The sequence below is a fragment of the Geotrypetes seraphini genome, chromosome 13 (assembly GCF_902459505.1).
Source record: "Geotrypetes seraphini chromosome 13, aGeoSer1.1, whole genome shotgun sequence".
NCBI classification, from domain to species: domain Eukaryota; kingdom Metazoa; phylum Chordata; class Amphibia; order Gymnophiona; family Dermophiidae; genus Geotrypetes; species Geotrypetes seraphini.
In genome coordinates, this window is record NC_047096.1 from 31,252,407 (window position 1) to 31,266,522 (window position 14,116).

The window sequence follows — 14,116 nt, forward strand, 5'->3', positions numbered from 1 at the left end:
TATAGGGGTGGTATAATAGACATTTAAATATTTGAAAGGTATTAATATAGGACTAAATCTTTTTCAGAGTAGGGAATTTTTTTTTTTTTTAAATAAATTCTTTATTCATTTTAAATCTTGTAGCAAGTGTACAGTAATATACCATTATAACAAATTGAAACACTTGAAAATCTTTCTAATAATAACATACATATTTGAATTTTTACCCCTTCCCACCCACCCTACTGCAATAAGAGTAGGGAAATTGGTAAAACGAGAAGACATAAATTGAGGTTGAGGGATGGTAGACTTAAGAGTAATGTTAGGAAATTTTTTTTCACGGAAAGGGTGGTAGATGTCTGGAATATCCTCCTGAGGGAGGTGGTGGAAAGGAAAATTGTGATGGAATTCAAAAAAGCATGGGATGAACACAGAGGATCACTAATTAGAATATGAATGGGCTAACTTTCACAGTCTAAATCCCGCAAAAGAGATGGAGCGAGCTTCAATGGCAACTCTAGTAGTTGGAAACTAAGGTCAGTACTGGGTAGACTTCTAAGGCCCAGAAATAACAAAGAAAAAAAAAAGACATTTTAATTGAATCATGAAATTGTGATTACAGGGCCATCATTTACTATGTTGCTATGTACAGTAAATACTAAATACAAATAATAAGCATTGAGCTTTAACATAAGATATAATAAAAGAAGCAATGTGAAATCAGAAATCAAAGTGTTTATTTCAGTAAGATTTAGCATAGTAGAGCCCTGGATTACTTGCATTCAAATTTAAATCACTATTTGGCTAAATATGACTAATATATTTGAGGTACTATTCAGGACCAAATCAAATCAGATACGAATGTTAGGTACAGAGTAGGGCCCTAACCATACTTGACAAGTGAAGAGTAGGAAAGCCCTCCCTGCAATCCTTCCTTTGAAATGAAGCATGACCACCTGATTCCTGGTCCAAGTCTCCTCCTCACTAAAACCTTTAGAAACTGCTGTTTCTATGAATTTCTAACCAGTACAGGAGAGGGGTGAAAGATAAAGATGGGAAAAACATAGAAACATGAAGGCAGATAAAGGCAGTCTGCCCATCCGTAGCATCCACTATCTCCTCTCCCTATGAGACCCCACATGCCTGTCCCACACTTTCTAGAATTCAGACACAGTCTTTGTCTCCACCACCTTTATCAGGAGACTATTCCACACATCTATCCTTTCTGTAAAAAAAAAAAAAAAAAAGCCTATCACCTTCTAACCTCATTCCATGCCCTCTCACTCTGGAGCTTCCTTTCAATTGAAAGAGACTCGCCTCATGCGTATTTATGTCACATAGGTATGAGTATTTAAACGTCTCTATCATATCTCCCCTTTCCTGCCTTTCCTCCAAAGTATACAAATTGAGATCTTTTAAGTTTGTCTCCATAAGTCTTATAACATAGACCACTAGCCATTTTAGTTCCCTTCCTCTGAACTGACTCCATCCTGTTTATATCTTTTTGAAAGTATAGTCTCCAGAATTGTACACAATATTCTAAATGAAGTCTCACCAGAGTTTTCAACATTGGCATCAATACCTCCTTTTTCCTACTGATCATTCCTCTCCCTGTGCACCCAAGCATCCTTCTAGTATTTGCCATTGCCTTTTCAACCTGTTTGGCCACCTTAAGATCATCACATACTATCACACCTAAGTCCTGCTTCTCTTTCGTGCAATAAAGTTCTTCACCCCCTAAACCACTGTTCCCTTGGGGTTTTCCAGCACAAATGCATGACCTTGCATTTTTTAGCATGAAATTTTAGCTGCCAAATTTTAGACCATTCCTCAAGCTTCAGTAGGTCATGCCTCATGTTTTCCACACCATCAGGAATATCTACTCTATTGCAGATTTTGGTATCATCCACAAAGAGGCAAATCTTACCAGTCAGCCCTTGAGAGGAAAAGGAGACTACCGAGACTGAAGGAAGAGAGGACAGTTAAAAAGAAGAGGAAGGAACCTGAACTACTTCAGATATTTCCCAGAGATCTGTAGCTAACTCCAACATCTGATCCCTGATTAATCTTAACTAACTGGAAGACCAGTTCTCCAATTGGGACCAGAAGTTCTGAAACAATTCAATGCCAACATTTTCTGTAATCTCTCTTACCAGCAAATGTGTGAAAGGCAAAACCACTGTGGAAAAATTGCTCCTCAACTGGACTCTGAATCTGTTGAAAAATAAAGAGGTATCTTCTTTATATACAACAAAGGAAAAAGGAGAAATTAGGATCTTACCTGCTAATTTTCTTTCTTTTTGACTCTCTGGACCAGTATAGGCTTAGATATTAGAGATGGGTAATATCTCACCATGACTAGCAGGTGGAGACTGAGACAAAACTTTGGAATAGTATATAATTAGTGACTCTTCCTATATCCTTCAGTCTGCCGAATAGCCAAGCAGAACCAAAAAACCAACTGTAAACTGAAAACAAGACTCCGAACAGGAGTAACAACTAATATATATGAATGCTATTGGAAAATGCAAAGGAGAGACCCCTGCAGCAAAATGTCCCCACAGCTCGCAAGCTGAGATACCATTGCTGTACTTTGATCTCCCTGGCCATAGAAAAATACTAGCACCCACAGAAAAAGCAAAATCTGCACACACAACACCCGCAAGAACAACACAACAACAGACAGGGTAGGGTCCTATACCAGTCTGGAGAGTCTAAAAGAAAGAAAATTAGCAGGTAAGAACCTAATTTATTCTTCTTTAGCAAACTCTCCAGACCGGTGTAGGCTTAGATCTTACAGATGGGATTTACCAAAGCAGTACTCATCATGGGTGGAACCCCTGAAGGGCCAACACCAGAACACGCTCACCAAACCCCGCGTCCCGACGCATCTGAACGTCCACACAGTAGTGCCTGACAAAGGAATGCAAGGAAGACCAAACTTCAGCCTTACAAATATCAACCAGTGAAGACTCAGCCCAAGTAGGTGCCTGACCCCGAGTGGAATGAGCCCTAAGAAATTCCGGAATAGGTTTCTTCTGAACAAAGTATGCGGAAGCAATAGTCTCCTTGATCCAGTGTGCAATGGTAGCCTTGGAAGCGCCATCCCCCATAAGAGGACCCACCAGAAGGACAAAAAGATGATCTGATTTCCTGATCTGGGTTCTCTGCACATCCGCCAACCAAGCGCAAAGCCACAAGGTACGACATGCAGCCACCCCAAAAGCCATAGACTTGGCAGACATCCACACCAAGTCATAGAGGGTGTCTGAGAGGAAAGTGGCAGCCATCTCAATCTTTGCCACTTCCTGCTCCACCAAGGACCAGTCATCAGACTCATGGTCAAGGACACGCTTGGCCCACCGAAACACGGCCTGGGCCACCAGACCCCCACAAATAGCCGCCTTAACACCCAAGCAGAGGCATCAAAATTCTGCTTTAGAATGATCTCCATCTTACGCTCCTCAGAGTCCCGTAAGACAGAACCTCCCTCTACGGGCATGGTATGCCGCTTAGCAATAGCTGAGACCACCGCTTCCACCACTGGTGACTTTAAGGTAGCCCTATCCACCTCCGGGTTGGGATACAAATGAGCCATGGAGCATGCAAATCGAAACAGCACCTCTCGCGTATTCTACTGTGCCAGGACAAGATCCCGAATATCCTGATGCATAGGAAAGGAGCAGGATACAGAGCGGATCCCCCTATGAAGAGGATCCCTCATAAGCAGGGTCTCCCATGGTGCCTCCTCAAAGCGCAACACTGAGGAGACCTGTTGAATCAGATCTGGGAACTTGTCCCTCTGAAAAAGGCGTACCACAGATACCTCCACGCCGGTAGATGGAAGCACAGAGGCCCCGCTACTAGCGGCCATCCCCTCGAGAGGATTCTGGAGGTCTCCCTAAGGGTCCAGGTCCTTATCCAGGTCAACACGCTCCTCAATCCACAAGTCTTTGTCCCAGGCCACCCGCGAGCGCTTGGACGAGGGAGGAGGAGGAAGGGGCGCTAAAGGAATAGTGGGGGGCAGAGCTACAGGGTGTGCAGAGGGAACCCCCCAAAACTCCCAGGATGAAAGCAGACCACCAGCCGCCTGAAAATACGCTTTGCATAAAGCAAAAATTAAATCTGGGGAAAACCCCCCACCCCCGTCGGACCCATGGGACTCCCTGCCACAGCAGGGTACCCGGCTAAAACCTGCCCCTGTTTTTCCAAGACAGAGGGAAGGTCATCTCAGACTGGAAACAAGATGGAATGGCTTCCGGCCTAAAACGGTGAAGATCCCGCCAAAAATAACCCCTCCACAGCCTTTAGCAGGTGGGAAGCCTGAACTGTCCCAGCCGCTAAAGCAGGCAAGCCACATCAGCTGTGAGGGAATCCCCAGCCACTTCGGTGGTAAGGGAATCCTTTTTACCCTTACCGTTGACAGCTGAGGAAATCCCTCCATGGGAGGCAGGGTAAGCCCGGGCTTCCCCATTGTCAGCGACTGACTCGTGAGGCACTTGCGGCGGAGTTCCCACTGCCGATGAGGATCCTCCATCACACCGGACTGTACAATGCTTGCATAGGCCGGCCACATTTGTCTCGCGTCTGGAGCACTTTTTCCCCTGTAAAGTGCTCATTGCTCCATACGCTAGCTAACTAAAAGAAAAGTGCCGGTTAGTTTAAAATATAGTAATTTACAGCAAATTTAAAGGGAAAGCAACTCTTCAGACCAGCACTGTCTCTGGACTTTTTTTTTTCTACAGAACAGACTCCACTGGCTCTCAAAGCAGTATGCTTTACCTGAATTAGGGGCAATTACTGCTGAGGCGCCTCTACAAAAATGTTGGGGAGGTGGAGGAAAGGGGGGGAGGGACCCAGTACGAGACCTGCCGGGTGTGACACTCCCGAGGTCGGATGGACCCCCAAACAGGGCCCACCCAAGCTCAGTCCGGCACAAAAAACAGGGACCATGAGCCCTATACAAATCCCAACAGCCCTAACCAAGGAAGATGGGTACAAGTCACTCAACAACTGCTGGAGACTGAGAGAAGACTGAAGGAGATAGGGAGAGTCACTTATTATGTACTATTTCAAAGTTTTGTCTCAGTCTCTACCTGCTGGTCATGATGAGTTCAAGTTCAAGTTCAAGTTTATTTGTTTTTTTTTTTTTTTTTTTTTTGTGGTTGTTTACTCTTTTTTTTTTAATTTTTTATTTATAAATTTTCCATTCTTACAATATTTAAATCATACAATATATATTAATTATTACATATCCATAATATTATCATTATTAATTCATATTATTTAAAATATAATATGATAAAGATTATACAATAACATATAAAATATAATTCCCACTCCCTTTTTATATAATATATTTCCATTAATTAATCAAATCCCACCCCATTCGTATATAATTTTTATCATTGTGCTAAGAAACTAATCATTAGAATATTTTGTCAATGGTTGCCAAATTTTCTTGAAGTTAAGAAGATTTCCCTGTTGTAACGCTAATATTTTTTCCATTTTATAAATATGACAAACAGAATTCCACCAAAATGTATAATTCAATTTGGTATAGTCTTTCCAATTTTGAGTAATTTGTTGCATGGCGACTCCTGTTAGTATTAGTAATAGCTTATTATTATTTGCTGAAATCGGACTCTTAGTTCTCATTGCAGTACCAAATAATATGGTGTCATATGAGAGTCCTACGTGATTCTCTAATAACTTATTAATTTGGGGCCAAATTGAATTCCAAAATGCATTTACATAGGGACAGAAAAAGATTAAATGATCTAACGTCCCTATTTCCAATTTACAATGCCAGCATCTATTAGATCTAGTACTATCTATTTTTTGCAGGCGCGTTGGGGTCCAGAATACTCTATGTAATAAGAATAACCATGTTTGATTCATAGATGCTGACCTTGTAGATCTTAATCTCCAGGACCAAAATCGTGGCCATTGAGATTCAGAAATTGTCTGACCAATCTCAATACTCCAAATATCCCTAAGACCTGTTTTCTTTTTTTTATTTAAAAATCCGTATATCAATTTGTACCATTTTGCGGCTTGGTGACCCAAAAAATCCGTCTGGAAACATAGAACCTGTAGACTATATTGATTATTTAGATTTTTCCATTCAGGGAACCCTACCTGAATGGCCTGCTTCAATTGCATCCATTTAAAATAATGTGTTTTATTTAATCCAAATTTATTTTGCAATTGTGAAAAACTAAGCAGTGATCCTTCTGATATGACATCATTTAATGTTCTTATTCCTGCATTTATCCATTGCTTCCAGACGATTTTAAATCCGCCAATTCTGATCCTGGAGTTTATCCATATTGATTGATTTAGAGATTTAGCAATAGGTTCTGGTGATAGATTACTGATATATCTCAATGTTTTCCAAGTGTCAAATAAAATTCTGTGATCTTTGTATCTTTTAGGCATTGTTATAGTTATTAACTGTTCTGGATATAAAGGGAATAGGAGCCGCCATTCTAAATATAGCCAATCAGGTACATTTTCTAAAAGGTCTGGGAGGATCCAATACATACCCTGTCTTAAGATATAGGCTTGATGATACCTATAAAAATTTGGAAAATTTACCCCCCCTTCCACAATTGGTCTTTGTAATGATACTAAAGCGATTCTTGGTCTTTTCCCACACCAAACAAATTTTGTAAGAACATTGTTAAGTTTTTTATAAAACGACCCCTGAAAAAATATTGGAATCATACTCATTTGGTAACAAACCACAGGCAATATCATCATTTTAATTGTTTGAATTCTTCCCCACCAAGAAAGATGTAATGGATTCCATTGCTCACACATTTCTGTTATTTTTTTCAATAAAAGTTTTTCATTCTCTTTGACTGTGTCTTCAATTGTATTTTTAATCATAATTCCTAAGTATTTTATACCATCTTCTTTCCAAATAAATGAATATGTTTCAAATAATCCTTTGGTACAATGAACATTTATTGGGAGAATTTCAGATTTGTTCCAATTAATTTTATATCCAGAAAAAGTACCATATTTTTCTATTAAATTAAGTATACATGGAATAGTAGTTTCCGGTTCTCTTAAATATAATAATATATCATCTGCATATGCAGATAATTTAAATTCAAAACTGGTAAATGATATTCCCTTTATCTCCTTAGTTTTGTTTATTGCAATTAATAAAGGTTCTAGGACAATATCAAAAAGTAAAGGAGACAGAGGGCATCCTTGTCTAACTCCCCTATGCAAGTTAAATCTATTTGATAAATTATTGTTAATATATAATCTTGCTCCAGGAGAGCTATACAATGTCTGAATCATTTTAATAAAACCGGATCCTATGCCAAACCATTGTAAAGCTTGGTATATAAAATTCCATTCCACTCTGTCAAAGGCTTTTTCTGCATCTAAAGATATTAAAAAAACTGGATCATTTATATTTTTTGCTAAATTTAATGAGTGGAATGCTAATCTAGTATTATTTGATGAATGTCTTTTAGCAATAAATCCTGTTTGATGTACATCAATAATGAAAGGGAGAGCTTTTGCCAATCTTAATGCTAATACTTTAGCCATTAGTTTGTTATCCACATTCAATAATGAAATAGGCCTGTAATTTGAAACCAGAGTAGGATCTTTGTTTGGTTTTGGTAAGACTATAATTATTGATTCTGCCATAGTACCAGAAATATTTTCATTCTTTATTTGATATTGATACAAATTTAACAGATGTGGTAATATGATATTTTGGAAAAATTTATAAAATTCAACAGTATACCCATCTCCACCTGGAGCGGATCCAACTCTAAGAGACCTCAATGCTGTTTCTAATTCTTTTAAAGATATAGGTTCTTCTAAACTTCCTTTTATATGATCTGGAATATTTGGTCCAATATATGAATTTAAAAAATTTAATCCGTCTTGTTCTTTATTTTTATAAGAATTGGAAGTATATAATTCTTTGTAAAAATCAAGAAATTGTGTTATAATATCTTTTGTGTTGGTATGTGTGTTACCTTGTGTATCTTTAATTGCAATAATCTTAGATTTTCTTTTTTTTGCTTTTAGAAAGTTTGCTAATAATTTCCCTGCTTTATTTGAATTTCCATAAAATTGTACTTGTTTGTTGAAAATGTCTTTCCTCACAATTTGAGAAGAAATCTCATTATATTTAACTTTTAATTTTAATAATTCTTGTAATGTATTATTTTCCCATTTCTCTATTAATTTATTTTCTAATAATTTAATTTGCTTTCCCATCTCAAGAAATTGTTTTTTTTTTGTTTGTTAATAAATGTTGAATATGAAATAATATTTCCTCTCATAGTTGCTTTAAAAGCATCCCATAAGATCTCAGCATTAATATCATCTGATTCATTAAATTGAAAGAATTCTTGCATTTTTATTTTAAAATCTTCAAGAAATTTTGAATCCGCTAATAAATCATTATTAAATCTCCAAATTAAATCAAAATTTTCAACATCATAATTTTGAAGATTAATCCACACACCAGCATGATCTGAAATTATAATGGGATCAATTACTGCTTTTTTGATACGCTGCGCTATATTATTAGAAACAAATATATAATCAATTCGTGAAAAAGATTTATGGACCTGAGAACAAAAAGAAAATTCCTGATCATTAAAATGAAGAATTCGCCATATATCTACTAAATCACAAGATATTATCAAATTATCTAAGCCTAATGATTTCATAACTTTACTTGGTTTTTTATCCAAAATCGGATCCATTACAGCATTGAAATCCCCTGCTACTATTAAATTAGATGTAGCCAGTGGTAAGAGCAATTGTTGAATTTGTTTAAAAAACTCCATTTGATTCGTATTAGGAGCATATAAATTGAATAAATTCAGGGTTGTATTTCCCAGAACCATCTCGATATGTACCCATCTACCTAAGGGATCATAATTAATTAATTTAAAATCTGCATTACATTTTTTGTTTATTAGAACAGCCACTCCAGCTTTTTTCTTTAAAGCCGGTGCAAATAAACATTTAGAAATCCATCCTCCAGATAATTTTTTTGATTCAATTTCCGAAAGATGGGTCTCTTGAATAAAATAAATGTCCGCATTTTGATTTTTAAGGAACGATAATAATTTCTTCTTCTTAATAGGATGATTTAAACCATTGACATTCAGCGAATACATTTTTATATCCATCTAATTAATAGTTATGTTTTATCCAATATTCTATGATAGTTTACAAGATTATTTCCTAGCACATTCATTAAAAATTCATATCCTATCCCACCCATTATTTTCCCTCCCCTCCCTCCCATTATCATATTCTGATTTGGAACACGCATTGGTCATGCAAAACCTACATCTCCATCTCCAGGCAACTAATAATTCATTATATTATTTAAAAAACATATTTCTAAATTCAATACATTCTTTATACTTCCACTCTTATATAATTGAAAATTATATCCATTTAATCTATAATATTTTATAAATTTACTGAGAATTATATATATTTGATTCATAAAATTAAATTCAAATTCAATATCATGCATACATGTAATATTATATTCTTAATAAATAAACATATTACAATATATCTCTATTTCTCTATATATATCTATAGATCTTCATATAAATTGAATATATTCATTTTTATAAAAATATATGAATATTTATATTAATAATAATGCAATTCAATCATTTTCATAGATCATCTTCATAATAAATTAATTTGAATAATTAGTTAAATAAAATATACATTTTATGTCAATAAATAAGTTTTATAATAAATTCATATTTTATTAATTATCTACCATTCAATTACTTATTTTCTTATTTTTCATAATAAGTTAATATGACTGAATAATTGAATCAAATAAAAATTTTTTTTATTTTTTTATTAGATATATATTTTATTAATTAATTCTGTCAATAATCAAATTATTTTCTTGTATATATTTCATAAAATTATAATTTTCTTATACAGAATTAAAATATTGTTTTTATAATAAATTAATATATTTCATTTTTAAATCTTATTCTCGATATATCAATAATAAATTTTTCCTATCAATATTTTTAATGATAATTTCATTGTAAATCATTTCATTATTCCTTATTCATAATAAGTTAATATGCTATATGATTGAATAAATTTTCTATTTTGATTAAAACAAGTAATTTATATAAAAAAAAATTTTTTTTATATATATTTTTTTTTTTTTTTTTTAATTTTATTAATGATTGTGGATGCTAATATTTTATTAATAATTAATTTAATAAAATAATATTATAATATTGCATCCACTATATCAATAAATATAAATTATATTTCCAGTTAGTAACATTTCTTATATCTTTTTTTTTTTAATAATCTTCTTTATTTTCCCTTTTTTCCATCTTCTTTCTTCTTTCTTCTTTCTTCAGCTGAATTGTTTCTTATGTAAACATAGGTTCTTTTTGTGTCAGAAATTCTTTCAGTTTTGCCGGGTCTTGAAAATATATGGATTTATTTCCACTGGATACTCTCATAGTAGATGGATAATATAGTCCATATATGTATCCTTTTTCTTTCAGCTGCTGTCTGTATGTAAGGAATTGTTTTCTTATGTTTGCTGTATATTTAGCAAAATCCGGAACTAAAATCAGTTTTGATCCTTTATAGTTCAAGTTTTTATTTGCTTTTGCCAATTTTAATATTTCTTGAGCTTGTTGATACCTTAAAACCTTGAATATCAAAGGTCTTGGAGCAGCCTGATTTACTGGCTTTCTTGTGGGGATTCTGTGGGCTCTTTCAATTTCTAACGGCCATTTTGAATTGAGCTGAAGCAGTTTAGGTAACAGATTTTCCAAGAATTGTACCGGATCTCCTCCTTCAATATTTTCAGCCAGCCCCAAAATTCTTATGTTCTTTCTTTTTCCTCGGTTTTCCATGTCCACCATTTGATTTTTTAAAGCTGCTATTTCTTTTTTATCTTTGTCATATTCCTGTGTGAAAGATTCAAACCTCTCCACTTTTTCTTCCAGCACTGTCATTCTCAGTCTCTCAGTTTGGATTTCTTGTTTCATGTTAAGAAGCTCTTCTTTTACTTCAGATATTTTATTGGAGTTTTCAGTCAGCATCAGTTTTATTTTAAACAGTTCAGTCATTATATCAGCCTTTTCAGTGAGTTCTTCAGTCTCCATCGGGAACGGCACACTCGATGGTGACAGGGGAGTTACTTTTGTTCTTTTTGCTGATATTCCCGATGTTGAAGGTTTTTCAGCTTTCCCCTGCTTTATATTCGCCATCTCCGACGTTGTTTTATGTATTTTTTTTTGCGATTTGAAAAAGTAGAAGTTTTATTTTTGTTCCGTTTGTTGCCTGGATACGGGAGCGCTGCAGTTAGGCTGCCATATCGTGCGCGCTCCAAGCCACGCCCCAAGTTTATTTGTTCTTAATGAATCGCCTATTTTAGATTACTAGGCGATGTACAATACCACAAAAAATACAAATAAAACACTGGTGTCAACATATAAACTAACTTTTGTTATGCGATAAAAATTATCATACAAAAATACATACATATAAAAAAATATTAGTTATGGGTGAAAACATACAAGAATGGTGAGGACAAGTAGGGGGGAAATTACAATGTTTAGACAGGAAAGAGAGAGAAACATAAAAGGGAAGAACACATAGGAGGGAAGTCTAAGTTTATCAGTTAAAAAAACAATTATTAAAATATTTAAGAATCATAAGCATCTTTAAAAAAAAATGTTTTTAGTGTTTTTTTAAATACGGCTAAATCTTTTAATTCTCTAATATATTGAGGTAAGAGATTCCATGACTGAGGGGCCATAATTGAAAACATGTCGTGTCGTCTGATACCTATAACTTTCAACGAGGGAACCGAAAGAAGGTTAGAGGAGGTTGAGCGGAGAGATCGTGTAGTGTTGTAGGGAATTAGCCACCTATTGATAAATTGTGGCTCATTAAAATTTATGGCTTTAAAAACTAAGAGTAATAATTTAAAAGTAATGCGGTGGCTTACCGGGAGCCAATGAGATTTAATTAACAGGGGGGGGTGACGTGATCATATTTTTTTGCATTGTAAATTAATTTCACAGCAGTATTCTGTATTAATTGCAGCCTTCTTTTTTCTTTTTGTGTGATATTAATAAGGAGAGAGTTACAGTAGTCTATTTTGGAGATTATTAAAGAATGGATTAGAATATTAATAGATTCAGGTTGTAGGAACTTGGAAAGTGAACGAATTAAACGTAATTTATAAAAGCACGTTTTAACAGTGTTACAGATATGGTCATGATAAAGCAATGTTACTTACCGTAACAGTTGTTATCCAGGGACAGCAGGCAGCTATTCTCTCTAGTGGGTGATGTCATCCGACAGAGCCCCGATACGGACGTCTCACAAGCATGTCTTGCTTGAAGAAACTCAGAAGTTTTGAGAAGCCCGCACCGCGCATGCGCCAGTGCCTTCCCGCCCAATGGTCCGGGCGTGTCTCCTCAGTTCAGGTAGCTAGCCGAGAAGCCAACCCAGGGGAGGTGGGTGGGACGTGAGAATAGCTGCCTGCTGTCCCTGGATAACAACTGTTACGGTAAGTAACATTGCTTTATCCCAGGACAAGCAGGCAGGTATTCTCACTAGTGGGTGACCTCCAAGCTAACCTCAATGGGATGGAGGGAGAGTTGGCAACTTAGGAGAATAAATTTTGTAACACTGTTTGGCCAAACTGTCCATCCCTTCTGGAGAAAATATCCAGACAATAATGAGAGGTGAATGTATTAACCGAGGACCAAGTGGCAGCCTTACAAATCTCCTCAATCGGTGTCGATCTGAGGAAGGCTACAGAGGCTGCCATCGCTCTGACCTTATGGGCTGTGACCTTACAGGGAAGGGATAATCCAGCCTGGGCATAGCAGAAAGAGATATAAGCCGCCATCCAGTTGGAGATGGTGCGCTTCGATACAGGTCGTCCCAACTTGTTTGGATCAAAGGAGACGAACAGTTGAGGAGCAGTTCTGTGTGATTTGGTGCGATCCAGGTAGAAAGCCAAAGCACGTTTACAATCCAGAGTATGAAGAGCTGATTCTCCAGAATGAGAATGAGGCTTCGGAAAAAAAACTGGAAGTACAATAGATTGGTTGAGATGAAATTCAGAGACCACCTTAGGCAGGAATTTCGGATGAGTGCGAAGGACCACCTTGTCATGATGAAACACTGTGAAAGGAGGATCCGCCACTAAGGCCTGAAGCTCACTGACCCTGCGAGCAGATGTGAGAGCCACCAGAAAAACCACCTTCCAGATGAGAAATTTAAGAGGGGCCATGTTGAGAGGCTCAAAAGGAGGTTTCATAAGCAGAGAAAGGACAACATTGAGATCCCAAACCACTGGAGGCGGTTTGAGAGGAGGATTGACATGGAAAAGACCTTTCATAAATCTGGAAACCACAGGATGAGCAGAGAGGGGTTTCCCTTGTAAAGGCTGATGGAAAGCCGCAATAGCACTCAGGTGGACTCGAATCGACGTAGACTTGAGGCCAGGCTGAGACAGGTGTAGAAGATAGTCCAACACAGAGGAGAGGGAGGCTCTCTGAGGCTCCTTAGAGTTGGAAAGACACCATGAAGAAAATCTAGTCCACTTTTGGGAGTAGCATTGACGAGTAGCAGGCTTCCTGGAAGCCTCCAAGACATCCCTCACCGCCTGGGAAAACTGGTGAGGAGTTACGTTGAGAGGAACCAAGCTGTCAGGTGGAGAGACCGCAGGTTGGGATGAAGCAGTGATCCTTGATGTTGAGTAAGCAGTGAAGGAAACACTGGAAGAAGAACCAGCTCCCTGCTGCTGAGTTGAAGTAGAAGGGAGAACCAAGGTTGCCTGGGCCACCGAGGAGCTATCAGAATCATGGTGGCCCGGTCGGATTTCAACTTGACCAGAGTCTTTTGAATGAGAGGAAATGGAGGAAACGCATACAGAAAACGATTCCCCCAATCCAGCAGAAAGGCATCTGCCTCGAGGCGATGAGGAGTGAAGATCCTGGAGCAAAACTGAGGCAGTTTGAAGTTGTGGGGAGCCGCAAAGAGGTCTATCTGAGGCGTCCCCCATTGTGCAAAGATCTGATGAAGGGGGTTGGAATGGAGAGTCCATTCG

At 36.9% G+C, this 14,116-nt stretch overlaps 1 protein-coding gene across 1 annotated transcript in view; it reads right to left on the reverse strand.

The window, feature by feature from the left end:
* Positions 1-14,116, reverse strand: part of TTC12 (tetratricopeptide repeat domain 12) — a 112,056-nt gene that overhangs the window by 20,780 nt on the left and 77,160 nt on the right. The window contains exon 15 of the mRNA XM_033918456.1: positions 2,133-2,193. Coding sequence (XP_033774347.1) covers positions 2,133-2,193 — 61 coding nt within the window. The remainder of the gene's footprint in view (positions 1-2,132; positions 2,194-14,116) is intronic.